Source organism: Phacochoerus africanus, chromosome 15 (assembly GCF_016906955.1).
Source record: "Phacochoerus africanus isolate WHEZ1 chromosome 15, ROS_Pafr_v1, whole genome shotgun sequence".
NCBI classification, from domain to species: Eukaryota; Metazoa; Chordata; class Mammalia; order Artiodactyla; family Suidae; genus Phacochoerus; species Phacochoerus africanus.
Genome location: NC_062558.1, coordinates 135,435,271 through 135,448,646, shown reverse-complemented (window position 1 = coordinate 135,448,646; position 13,376 = coordinate 135,435,271). Strand labels below are relative to the sequence as shown.

The 13,376-nt window shown below is 56.7% G+C and overlaps 1 protein-coding gene across 10 annotated transcripts in view; it reads left to right on the top strand.

Moving 5' to 3' along the window:
- Window positions 1-12,023, top strand: part of UROS (uroporphyrinogen III synthase) — a 29,587-nt gene extending 17,564 nt beyond the window's left edge. For 6 of the 10 annotated variants that reach the window (XM_047762567.1, XM_047762563.1, XM_047762565.1 and 3 more), the window contains 6 exons: window positions 3,126-3,200; window positions 6,412-6,492; window positions 6,649-6,798; window positions 7,297-7,382; window positions 8,273-8,371; window positions 11,474-12,023. In XM_047762567.1, the coding sequence (XP_047618523.1) occupies window positions 3,126-3,200; window positions 6,412-6,492; window positions 6,649-6,798; window positions 7,297-7,382; window positions 8,273-8,371; window positions 11,474-11,608 (626 nt within the window). In that variant the 3' untranslated portion in view covers window positions 11,609-12,023. The remainder of the gene's footprint in view (window positions 1-3,125; window positions 3,201-6,411; window positions 6,493-6,648; window positions 6,799-7,296; window positions 7,383-8,272; window positions 8,372-11,473) is intronic. The other 4 variants (XM_047762566.1, XM_047762569.1, XM_047762570.1 and 1 more) reach the window with 1 other exon arrangement.
- Window positions 12,024-13,376: the final 1,353 nt, after the last annotated feature.

Below are 13,376 nucleotides of genomic sequence, written 5' to 3'. Positions count from 1 at the left end.
TGTCGGTTCAATCCCTGGCTTTGCTCAGTGGGTTAAGGATCTGGCATTTCTGTGAGCTGTGGTGTAGTTTGCAGACACGGCTCAGATCCCGAGTTGCTGTGGCTGTGGTTGTGATGTGGGCTGGCAGCTGCAGCCCGGATTGGACCCCTAGCCTGGGAACCTCGTGTGTCTCAGGTGCAGCCCTAAAAAGACAAAAAAAAAAAATTTATTTTATGTTATATACCTTTACTCTAATTTAAAGCAACCTAAAAGGAAAATCACCAGATAGTAAAGTTAGTTACTCCCAGTAGTGGTATTGTGATTGGTTTTTATTTTTAAAATATTTTCCACATTTTCCCAGGTAAGTTTGGAATTTATGTAATATTTTTAAAGCACAAAATGAAAACAGGGAATCATTAAAAGTGGACATTTTCAAATACTTAACACTTAGCAATTGCGAGTGAACGCACCTGTAACTCTGGTTCAATACAGTTCAGTTTGTCCAAAGGAATTTTAAAATATTGGGAGAAGGTACAGTATGAGTGAAAAAAGTTTGAGAATTAAAAGCACACTTTCCAGAGAAACGAGGTTGGGAAGAGAGAGTTGGGAGCTGCTGGACTAAGAGAGGTGACATGTATCCAGCTCATCCATGAGGCGGGACTCTGCCAGGTCAGCACCTCAGCCGGCACCTTCCAGCTGCCCAGGAAGCCACCTCCACTATTCCCTCCCCCTCCCCCATAAGTTAAAAATTGCTGGAGTTCCCGTCGTGGCTCAGTGGTTAACGAATCCGACTAGGAACCATGAGGTTGAGGGTTCGATCCCTGGCCTTGCTCAGTGGGTTAACGATCCGGCGTTGCCATGAGCTGTGGTGTAGGTTGCAGACGCGGCTCAGATCCTTCATTGCTGTGGCTGTGGTGTAGGCTGGCGGCTACAGATCTGATTCGACCCCTAGCCTGGGAACCTCCATATGCTGCGGGAGTGGCCCAAGAAATGGCAAAAAGACAAAAAAAAAAAAAAGGCTTGCACTTTCTTTCATTATTTCTTTTTTTTTTCCTGAGATAGAAAAGAAAATAACATAGGCAATTTCTGACTTATATGCCAAAAATTCAGCTACCAAATAGAGTGTTTCTGTACATTTTCCTATTTTGATTTTATACTCCAGATTCATACTCTCCCACATCCTTCCGATAAGTAATTTCAAGCTATCCTATGACTTGCAGCTTGATTTCAGTGGCCTCGCTCTGCATTTTGCTCCCACTGTTCTGTCACATAAGAACTAGAAGAAAGAAAGGGGTGACACGTTGATGAGAAATCTGATTCTTGGAGCCGCTGAGCGTGGGCCGACGTCGACTGTAGCACAGGTGCAAAGCTTTGGCCTCGATGGGCCGTGCCTTGGCCTCGAGCTGCTCTCTCTGTATTCTTTTGGAAGGAAAAGGACATATTCTAAATACTGGATACCTAATTTCAAAGGAGAGATGAAATTAGAGATTTTCAAAAAGCTCTAGGGAGAAACCACATCTGTCTTCAACACGAAGTTCCATCACCCGACCTCCGAACGTTCTATTTTAGTTCACCTTTCTGGAAAGGTGATGCACCGAAGGAGCCGCCTTCCGTGGCTAAAGGGAGGAGGCACTGATGAGGCCCCGAGGCTTCCGTTCGCCTGAGTCTCAGTGAGGGCTTGGAGAGCTGGAGGAGGTCGAGCACCAGCCGCTGGAGGAGACCAGGCCCCGTGTGCTGGTCGACTTTGCTGCGGAACAAAGAACCCCCAAACTTAGCAGCTAGAAACAAGCATGGACTATCTCACCGTTTCTGTGGGTCCGCGCTGGCTTGGTTGGTCCTTCTGGCTCAGGGTCTCCCCCTGAGCTGCAGATACTTCAGGGCTTGGCTGGGGGAGGGCCTGCTTCCGAGATCCTGCGCAGGGACCACTGCCCAGCTCACGCACGTGGGTGTCTCTGCAGGGCTTCTCCCGACATGGCAGCTGGCCTCCCTGCTTGTGGGACAAGCCCAGAGCCAGCACCCAGGACGGGAGCACAGTCTTGACAACCTAACCTTGGAGGTGACATTCCATCTTTTTCCTTGAATCGAGCCAGTAACTCCAGACCACACCCGAGAGGCGGGCTTGATGCAGGGATGTGGGTGCCAGGGGCCACTGGGGCCACTCTACAACACGCAGGCACCCTCGGTCCAACTGAGCCTGGGAGCTCCTGGCTGCCCAGCAGCTGTGGACATTTTAAGCAAAGAGGGGGACAGGAGAAATGTTTCTCAAAGCAGGCGTGAAAACAGGGTCCTGTGAACAGGAGGGGGCTCCGTGGGGAAGCCCAGCGGGAGAGATGTTTGGGCTTCTCCAGAAACGCTGTGACTCGGCGGCCTTAATTTTGTCGGCACTGATGCTTGTGGAGACAAGTGCACACTGTGCAGCGTTGTTCTTGGTCTGTGTGGAGTCCCGCGAGCATGTTGTTTGGGTTCAGGAACGCGTGCTTTTTTCACTAAGACTGATCCGGTCCGGGCCCGTCCTTCGTCAGCCGCCTCTGCAGAGAGACCACGTGTTCCCCTGTCTGGAAGCGTTCCGGGGAGCCCGGGGGTCTGCCGCCTGCTCTCTCCCCTTCCCCTAAGTGACCTGCCTCCTCGGTGCTGGGCTTCCTGTCGGCAGATCTTGAAGAAACCGCTCCCCCCACCGCCCCCCGACCTCGGTCCAGCCCCGTCTCCATGGGTCACCTCCCTAACAAAACGGGGCCTCTGATGCTGCGTTAAGTCGCACACAAGTCGCACACCCCAAACGCCCACTGCCTCCTCCTGAGAACCTTTCTGCTTCCCTCCCTAAGGGCAGGCAGCATGCTCTCCTCATCTCCTATGATGCTGAAAACAGCCCCGTCTGGCTGGCGTCTTCCCTTCCTGCACATGAGCTGGGGGAGGAGGGGGGACTCAGACTGACAGCGCCCCAAAGCTGCAGGTCCGGGGGGCGGGGCCGGAGCCCAGCTCCCTGACAGCGTCCCAGGGGAGACATTGTCCGTGTCATTTGTAAGGCACGTGCCTTTGGGTTTGCACAACACACACACACACACACACACATGCACACACGCACACACACACAGGAACAGAAAGACTTGAATTACCATGTAAAGAAATGTATTTGTGTTGTTTTCCAGTGAGTAAAATTGGCCTGGACCCTGAAGGAGAAAACTGTGGAAACGCAGAAAAGCTTGCAGAATACATTTGTTCCCGTAAGTAGAGGAGGGTCACCCCAAGTGAAGCCGTGCGTTTTGGTTGGTTGGTCTCATAACCAGCGCCTCGGTGCCCCTGCTGGTGTCGGTGGGTGCGCAGCATGTGCACCCTTCCTGGACGTGCGCCTTGTCTGTCTGTCTGTGCTTGTCTGAGACTCAGGCCACTGCCCTCCACCCGCTACACGGAAGGACCTGAGACAACTCCACTATGACTCAAAGGGGTCAGAGAAAATCCAGAGGCAAGCCCTCCGCAGGGGTCCTAAGGGGAGCGGAGGCAGCCGGAGTTGCTAGGCGCCGTCCGTCTGTCTGTCACCCCCCCTTTCCTCCTGGGAGTCACTTCCTTCTCTGAATTCCCTCCCCCAGAGCCTGCTCCCCTGTCAAGAGCTGACTCACTTGCTCAGAGCATATGGACAGATTCTTAAAATGGCAGGGCTTCTAGGGACGTTTGTTTGTTTTGTCTTTTTAGGGCTACATGGGTGGCCTATGGCAGTTCCCAGGCTTGGGGCCGAATCGGACCCACAGCTCCCAGCCTACACCCCAGCCACAGCAACTCGGGATCCGAGCCACATCTGTGACCTACACCACAGCTCACCACAACGCCGGACCCTCCACCCACTGAGCGAGGCCAGGGATCGAATGCGCAGCCTCATGGATCCTGGCTGGGTTGTAACCCATTGAGTCACAACAGGGAACTCCCTGTTTATATTTAAATAGGGGTTAAGCTTTAAACTTAAGGTGTGAAACTGTAGGCTTCTCACGATACATGAGCTGAGAATTTTGGAGCCAAGCTCTGGGAGAGAGAGAGAGCACGTAGGGGGTCCCCTCCGGGGTCCGTCCCATCGGCCCCCCAAGCGTCTGCTCCAGCTGCGGACACACGCGTGCCCTTGTCACGTGGGCCCCTCCCCCACAGACACAGCGATAGGCCTGACGTCAGGGCCATAGACACGTGACGTCACACACCCACGGGAAAGATGACGCGGGCTCGGCCTGCCCTCTGTCACGGGCAGGAGACCAGGGCCTTGCTGCTCCAGGTCGGGGGCTGTGGAGCTGCCTGCTGGGCCACATCCCCGCACGTCGTAGCTGGACAGCAGCCCTAGGCCATCCGAAACGCGGGCTGGGCTCTGACCCGCAGCTGCGGGTCCCAGACCCTCTCTAGAACCTACTGAGTGGCCAGGTCGGCTGCTGACCCCGAGGTCTTCCTCTGAGGCTGACCCGGGCAAGGTGCACCTGCTCTGCCCCTGGGGTGGTGGCATCCGGGTCGGCAGGGAGACAGCACCTTGGCTGGGCACTTCCACGGCGACCAGGACGGCGGCGAGTGGTGCCGTGTGTGGCCTGCTCTGTGGGACCGTCTCTTCTCAAGGTGCCACCAGCCTTTCTTTGTCTCGGAGGTCTTAGGAGGCCTTCCTGTCAGGAGCCAGTGCTGCTGCCCGAAGGTTCTCGAGCTTGTCTGTTTCTTTTGATCCCTGGGAGCTGGTCCTGGAAGAGTCATGCATTGTCCACCTCCCTGGGGACCAGGACCCCCCGGAGCTCAGGCGGGGGTCGGCAGAGGGACTTGCCCAGTTTCCAGTTCACACTTCTTTTCCCACTTTTCCTTTGAGGATAATTCCTCTTTGCTGCGTCCCTGGAGCTCTGGCATTTGATGGAGGACTCGGCCTCACTGGAGCTGGTCTCATCTGCCCCTCGGCACCTTGGCTGCAGCCTGGGCGGGAGCAGCAGCCGAAGCAGGAAGCCAGGCGGGGCCGCCCTGGGACAGCCCAGGCTGTGCGCTCCCATCCTGGCTGCAGCTTCCACCAGGCTGGGGCCCGGGGAGCCACCAGGTCAGGGCTCACCTCCCATGTCCTGGGCCTTTGTGGGGGTCTCAGAAACAGTCCCTTAAGGAAGAAGAGCCCTTTTTAACTGGAAAGCGGCACCACCACACTCAGGGCCAGGGGCTCTGATCGGAGGGAAGGGAGCTGCCCGCCCACAGCTGCCCTGCTCCACGGCCCTCCTCCGGCAGCGTCCACACTGGCCCTGGAGACGCTGCAGGAACATGGGTGAGTGGTGAGAAGAGGCAGGGGGCAGTCACTGGCCCGCACACCCTGGCGTTTCCTGCAAGTTGTCTGTGTAACATTGTTGTCCTGGGCCCAGGTGCCGGGCGACCATTTGACTCACTTCTGCTGATAGAAGAGGGTGACTCGTCCAAAGTCACTGAGCTCAGAGGGCTGGGCCAGGTCTCCAGCTCAGGTCACCTGCCAGGCTGGGTCTCCAGCTCAGGTCAGCGACCCAGGCTGGGTCTCCAGCTCAGGTCAGCAGCCCAGGCTGCGTCTCCAGCTCACAGCGGGCCGGGCGCACCTGCATCTCCCAAGTCGGCCTCCACCTGAGCTCCCCGGCCGCTCAGCGCCCCCTGCCCGCAGGCCTGAGAAGGACAGCCGTCGCTGACGTGGCAGTTATTAGAGTTTTACAGTCACGCACGCCTCTTCGAGGAAAATGACAGTTAAAGACTCAGTCTTGTCATCTAATTACCCACAGCGACTGTTTACGGAGCCCCCACCCCAGCTGCATAACACTCCGGATTTTCCACAGCTGCTGTGCTCAGCCCGCAGCCCAGGCCCCCTTCCTGCTGAAGGAGCCCCGTGGTGCATTGCTGCATGTCGTGTTAGACTCCTGCCGGGTGCCTGGTGCCCCCCATCATCCTGGGGGCACCTCACCTCTGGCCTCTGAGCAGTCAACCAGCTGTAATGTCGGCCTGTTTAGCTCTGGCCTATTGGGGTTAAAATCTGCAGGTAGTAAGCTCATCCCAAAAAGGATTTTTTTTAAAAATTATTTTCCATAAATAATCTTATGGCAAAGAGGAAGAGCTGGGTGGTTGAGCGATGCTGTTTTCGGAGATGCTGTCAGTTCACACGGTGATGAGATGGGCCACAGACACCCTCATGCTGTTTCCTGCCTCCTCCTGGGCTCCGGCCCCCTCTCGCCCCCCATCCGGGGCTCCTCAGAGGAAGACACTGTTGCTCCAGGGCCAGCACAGGCCTGTCCTCTAGACTGACTCTGGTCACTGGAGCCACCAGGATGGGAGGGCATTAGGGAGTAGGGGTGACAGCCGTCCGGCTCATGTGGATGTTAGTTTGCCTGGCACGCAGGGCAGGGCCCGGGGCTGCCGCTCCCTCACCCCCAGGCACATGTGCCTCCTGACTTTCGACGAAGTTCTGCAAAGTCCCTTATTTATTTGCAGGGGAGTCGTCAGCTCTGCCTCTTCTCTTTCCCTGCGGACACCTCAAACGAGAAACCCTGCCACGTATGCTCAAGGACAAAGGTGACTGGATGCAGAGGGCTGCCCCACCCCCACCTCTCTGGGGTCCGCCCAGAGCCTTCTGGGTGAAGTGTCGGCCCTGGAGACCCCAAGGGCGAGCAGGCCTGGTTGGACAGCCTCACGTTAGGTGTGGGGTGCGCTCTGCCTTCCCTGCTTCAGGTCTGTTCCCCTCCACCCACCCCGCTCTGATGGGAGCACATAGAGAGGGTTGCCACGGAGCCTTCGCCAGGAAGAGGGGGCCATGGTGTGGCTGTGACCCCCCCCTCCAGGCGGGCACACGCAGAAGCCGACCTGAGGAGGGAGCTGGCCGTAAGTATCATTCATGCAGCATCCTCCGGCTCAGCCTCTTGAGCCTCGCTCCAGCCCCCGGGCTCCATCCCAAGGTGCCCAGGCCCCAGAGACCTCTGAGCTGTCCACTCCAGCCCCCAGGCTGGTAAAAGTCCCTCAAAACTCGGCCTCAAGCCTTTTGCCCTACGGGGGGGATGCCATAGACATCACCCGTGGTGCAGCCCTGGGCCAGTCCTGTGGGCAGCCCACACACGATGGGAACGAGGTTTCCACACCCTCACCACCCTCTGCCATCTCAGCCTCACTCACCCTCTGCCATCTCAGCCTCCTCTACGTGTGAGCACCCATGGTGCCAAGCAGGCTGGGGGCCAGCTGCATCTGCTGGCACTAAGCCCACACCTGCCCGGTCCCGGCAGCTCGTTCCAGGAGGGTTGCGTGGCACCAGGATCCTCACTGGCTGTGCCCCGTGGTATGTGCCCAGCTTGGTAAAGTCTGTGTACTGGTTTTGCTTGTGTCCAGGGGTCCCCATGGAGAGCATAACTGTCTACCAGACGATTCCGCACCCCGGGATCCAGGGGAACCTCAACAGCTACTATTCCCAGCAGGTGCGTGGAGTTTGGGGCGAGCCAGGGCAGGCTGGGTGCCCGGGTGGGGGTGGCAGGGCCGAGGACAAGGCTTCCACTGTGGGCTCTGCTGTGCCCCTGCTGTGCCACCATCTTTAGGAGGCTTCACCTCTCTCTTGGGAACTAGGAATAGACCTGGCTTATCTAGGAACGTTTTGATCGGGATTAAGGAGATAATGTACAGCATCTGAGACAAAGAAAGCCTGGCATGAGTGGTGACCTTGACGTTGCGCAGGTGTGGGCACTGGTGGACCTGCAGGGGCAGCGGCGGAGGCTGGGAAGGCCTCCAGGCCAAGGAGGAGTCGGGATTGGACTTGGGGACCTTTGGGGGCTTCAGGCAGAGGAGCGCATGGCTCTTGATTGAGTTGAAGGAATTTTCTGCATCTGTGTTCAGAGGATGCCTCTCCGTCCTCGCCCAGGACAGGCTTCTGAAAGCCTTGCAGGTCCTGGAGGCCCTGTTGGCAGAAACCAAAGCAGAAGGGCCAGGTGGCCGTCTGTGTGCTGTCTGTTCTCTTTCCAGAAGGGGTGGAGAGCGGCAGGGAGCTGGCTTGCTGCTGCCTTACTTGATGGGGCCACTTTGGCCACTGAAGCTAGAGGCGTTGTCTGCTGGGCTGGGTGCTGGGGCCACAGTGCCCGTGTCCTCTGACCAGGCAGAGCCACCAAGGAGCCACCAGCCTCTCCCATCACACCCCTTTCTGAATAGTCCCCTCACCTGAACCTGGCCTCGGTGGAGCCCAGGGTGCCGTCAGCGGGGACCCTCCTGTCACGAATGCGCGGGGGCTGCCTGGGGCTCCAGGGGTGCCGGGGCTGCGGGAAGCGTCTCTCCCCTCGGCCCCAAGGCGAGGGCTTCATCTTGGTCTCTCTCCGTGCAGGGCATTCCAGCCAGCATCACGTTTTTCAGCCCCTCTGGCCTGTCGTACAGTCTCAAGCATATTCAGGAATTATCTGGTGACAACATTGACCAGATTAAGGTGAAGTATTCAGTGGATTTTTGATCTTTTCAGATACTTTTTTTTTTAATTTTTTACTAATTATCCGGGCATTTCCACATGACGTTAAAGCAGCCTGACCTCCCAGATGCCCTGATGCAGCTCTGGAGAAAAGGCAGGGCTTTAGGAGTCCCGGGCCCTGTGCTTAAAACTCTGCAGTGCCACTTCCTGGCTGGTGCTTCTGGACCCGTTACCTAACCTCTCTGAACCTGTTTCCTCATTTGTAGCATGAGGGTGATTATCGCTTGCGGCCTTTACAGACAGATGTATGGTCTTCTCTGATTGTTAGTCTCGGGATTAGATGAAAGAATTCAAGATAAAGTCCTTAGCCTGGGGCCTGGCACCATATTAGCCCCTTCCCCTCTGCTCTCACTGTCTTGAGTTGTCTATTGTAAAAGCATTTCCCCTCTTCATGTCTTTTTTTTTTTAACTCAGTGCATCTTATTACATTTATAGTTGTACAAAGATCTTCAGGTCTTAATTCAAAAGGTTTTCCTTTGCACTTTTTGGGGGACTGTATTTGTTAGGGGTCTGCAGGTGTCTGTAATGGGGAAGCATTTAACGGGCTCAAGGGAGGCTGTGACCAGAGGCCCCCAGGACAGGCCACCAGCACTACGGGCACTCACGCAGCCAGGAGCCAAGGTCCTGGCCTTTCCTGGCACACCTGGAGGGGCAGGACGGCCTCACTTTTATGGACAGTGCCAGCCGCCTGCACCCGGCTGGCACCCTCACTCCCAGTCGGTGCTCAGGGACAGCCCGGATGGTCGGATGGTGGTTGGCGCTGGGCCTCCAGCCCATGAGGGGGTGGGTGGCACTGCTGCAGGGCGCGCTCTGCAGCCCGGACCAGCCCTGCAGGCGCCTCTGTGGGCCCCGGGGTGAGTCCCACAGCAGCGTCTCCGCCTGCTCTCTCTCCTGTGACCACACGGTTTCAGGGGGACTGAAAGGTCAGGGGGAAAAGTCGTCTTGTCACCAAACTGCTTCTGCTGAAATTATGTTTGCTGGTTGCTAGTTCCCACCCTCAGGGAGGTGTTTTTTTTCTTTTTAATTTTTTTTTAAAGCTTTCTTGGTGTTCCCTTGTGGCGCAGCAGGTTAAGGATCCCCAGTTGTCACTGCAGTGGCTCAGGTCGCTGCTGTGGCGCAGGTTCAGTCCCTGGCCCAGGAACTTCCACATGCTGAGGGTGCAGCCAAAAACAACAACAATGACTGCTTTATTTAGATATAATTCACATATCATTAAATTCACGTTTTTGTTTTTGGTTTTGGTTTGTATGGCTGGGCCCACAGTATGTGGAAGCTCTCAGGCCAGGGATCAAACCCACACCACAGCCGCAACCCGAGCTGCTGCAGTGACAATGCCAGATTCTTCGCCTGCTGCACGGCAAGAGAGCGCCAAAACTCACTGTTTATGAATCAGATATGTACCTTTTAATGTGTGGAGCTCACGGGTTTTTATCCAGAACATTTACCTGTCCTGGACTTTTCATATAAAGGGAGTCATCGCATGTCGTCTTTGGTGACGGCTTTTTCATGGAGCGTAGTGGTTTCAAGGCCTCCCGTGTTGTCTCGGGTCTGTACTTCATTTCTCTGTATCCAGATGATGGTCCGATCTACGAATACACCACCTTCTACTGTCCATTCATCAGCTGGTAGGTGTTTGGGTCACGTCCACTTTTGAGCTGTCATGAGTACTGCTGAATGAGCATCGGTACAGTTTTTGTGTGTGTGTGGACATGCGTTTTCATTTCTCTTGAGTTCATCCCTAGGAGTGGGGTTGCTAGATCGTACGTTGACGTTCACATTTTGAAGCATTACCAGCTGTTTGCTGAAGTAGCTGTACCGTGTTGCATTCCCAGCAGCAGGAACGAGGATTCGAATTCCTCCGCCGCCTCGCTGACACTTGTTATTTTTTGTCTTTGTGATCACAGGCGCTCTCGTGGGCAGGAAGTAATTTCTCACTGTGGGTTTGGCTGGGATTTCCCTCAGGACTAGTGGCACTGAGCATCTTTTCAGTGCGTTGGCCGGTTTTGTTTATTTGTTTGTTTTGCTCTTTTTAGGGCCGCACCTGCAGCCTATGGAGGATCCCAGGCTAAGGGTCAAATTGGAGCTGTAGCCACCAGCCTACACCACAGCCACAGCCACATGGGATCTGAGCCACATCTGCAACCTACACCACAGTTCACGGCAATGCCAGATCCTTAACCCACAGAGCGAGGCCAGGGATCGAACCCGCAACCTCATGATTCCTGGTCAGATTCATTAACCACTGAGCCACGACAGGGACTCCCCTCTTTTCACTTGTTTGATGGTATTCGTTGAAGCACAAAGGTTTTTTTTTTTTTAATTTTGATAAAGACCAACTTATCTATTTTTTATTGTTATTTGTACTTTTCATAGGGTGTCTTAAGGAACCGTTGTCTAATCCAAGGTCGTGAAGGTTCACTCTGTTTTCTTCTAGTTTCATACTTTTAGCTCTTCCACGTGGGTCTTTGATCCACTTTGAGTTGATTTTTTGTGTGTAGGGTAGGGGTCCAGCTTCAAGTTTTCTTCCTCAGGGAGTTTCTGGAGGAGGGGCTGCTTTGTGGGCTGCAGGGTGGAGACCACAGGAGCTCAAGCTTCTGGGGACAGTGGCCCTCCTTCCTCGCGCCCACAGGCAGTACTGCCAAGGCAGCACCTCCACTGTCCTGTGGAGCCAGGGTTGAACCCGACCCCCTGGCTCTGGGCCCTGGGCTCTGCTTTCCGGGGGTGGGGGTGGGGGTCCAGCCACAGCCCCCGCCACACGCAGAGCCCCTTTTAGACTTTGTTCTGTGCTCCACCTGCCCCCACCCTTGGCAGGTGCCGCTTCCAGGCCTCCGTCCCCGCCCAACCCAGGCCACGGGGCTATGAGCTCTCGCTCAGGCTGACAGTGAGGCTGTCCTGCGGGGAAGACTTTTCGCAGGCAAAGGACCAGGGGCGCATCAGAGGTCCTGCGGCATCTCTAAGCCCTCGCGGGAGGAGTGATGTCGCAGCGGAGAGGACGTGGGCCGGCCCCTCGCCCTCCTGCTCCCCACCCCTGCCCCTGCCCTGAGGCCCTGTCTCCCCCTGCAGTTTGTTGCCATCGGCCCCACCACGGCCCACGCCCTGGCCGCGCAGGGTCTGCCCGTGAGCTGCACCGCGGAGAGCCCCACGCCGCGAGCCCTGGCCGCCGGCATCAGGACGGCACTCCAGCCCCACGGATGCTGAGCCAGCTGCCCTGGGTCTCGCTGCTCCCCCGGAGCCCAGGCAACGTGTGGTGCCTCCGGGTGGGGCCAGGCCTCCGGCGGGGGATCCGGGAAGCTGCCACCTCCTCACCCCTGCCTCGTGCCCTAAGGGAGCCACCCGGACACCGGGGATCTGCAGGGGGGACCCGAGGCCAGCATCAGACCCACGTGCACCTGCCCTGCTTCCGCAGAGGCAACTCGGACCCTCGGCCGGCACTGAGGGCTCCTCTGGCAGCAGGAAGGAGATCAAATAAAGTGCGCTGGACACTCGGGCTCATGGATATTGTCACCACAGTCTCCGCTGTGGTCAGTGCAAAGCTGCGTCTGGGGAGAAGCACGTGTACCCCGTTGTGAAAACGGATAACCTGGAATCGATAATAAAGTTTGCTGTGTGTGAAGGAGTTTTGTTCGCGTTATAAAAGGACCTTGAAGTTCCTGCTCTGTGAGCTGTGGACAGTTGCAATTCAAATACGGAGCGACTGTCTTCCTTTCAGAAAGAGAAGTGTGGCAGCAGTCCCCGAGGCACCCCGGAGTCGGGGCGGACCTCCCTCGGGGCCTCGTGTGCAGGTGCAGGGCCCACCCTGAAGGGAGGGTCTGGAAATCTGTCCCTGAACTTTACCTCTGCTTTTTCCACCTTGGCCTGGACGTGGGCTAGGCTGACCGAAACCTGTGTCTGTCCGGCAGTATGTGAGCAAGTGGCAGTCAAGACCCCCGAGGCCCCTGGGAGGGTCACCTTCCTTGGAAAGTGTGCTCTTTTTCTTGTCTGTCTTTTTTCTTTTTTTTTCTTTTTTCTTTTTTGGCTGCCCCACGGCATATGCAGTTCCCAGCCAGGGATCAGATCCTAGCTGCTCTTACGACCTACACCACAGCTAGAGCAACGCCAGATCCTTTAAGCCACTGTGCCAGGCCGAGGATCAAACCTGCATCCTGGCACCGCAGAGATGCCACCGTTCTCACTGTGCCACAGCAGAAACTCCTGGAAGGTGTTTTCTCTCGAGCACCGCCAACCCCACACGCAGGGCCTTGCCTCTCTGGGCCATTCCGATCACCCGCAGGCGTGGCCGTCACTCCTTTTCCCATTTCTCTGTGGAGCAACGGAGGCTCACGAGCTTAAGTGACTTGCTCGTCATTAGACTGAGCGTGATGACAGGCCTGAGCCACCGCACGTCAGGTTGACCTGCGTAGGGAAGTGAGGTGATTAGTTCTGCAGACTTTGGTGTGACCCGGACAGAAAGTCTGCAGGTTCTGTCGTGTGTTTTGTCTACAGTCATTTTTCAAAAGACAAGGCAGAAGCCATCCCACCACTTCGCTTTGAAAGTCAGCTCTGGATTCTGGAGTTCAGAATCCAGGTTCTCAAGGAGCCTTTCCCGCCGGCGTTCTCGGTCTGTTCTGGGCACCGAGCCCAGCCCCCAGCAGCCCGGCAGAGGAGTGGGCAGGGACACCCAGGGCCCCGGCCGTCGGGAAGGCCGGACACAGGCCTCCACGAACCTCCCGAAGCCACTCAAAAGAGCCTGCAGCTGCGAGGGCTGTGGCCGCCGCACCAAGGTTGCAGGAGGACCGTCTGGAGTGAGGCCAGCCTCCCGGTCCACCCGCTCCTGGGACTAGAGGCTGTGTGGTCCTGCTCCGGGAGACGAGTACGTGGCCTGTGCCACAGCAGGCCGTCTGGCCGGGGGGTCACAGCTCCCGGTGTGGGTGAGCCTTCCCTCATCACATGCCAGACTGGAGGAGGGGGCCATGGCAGAGCAAGGTCA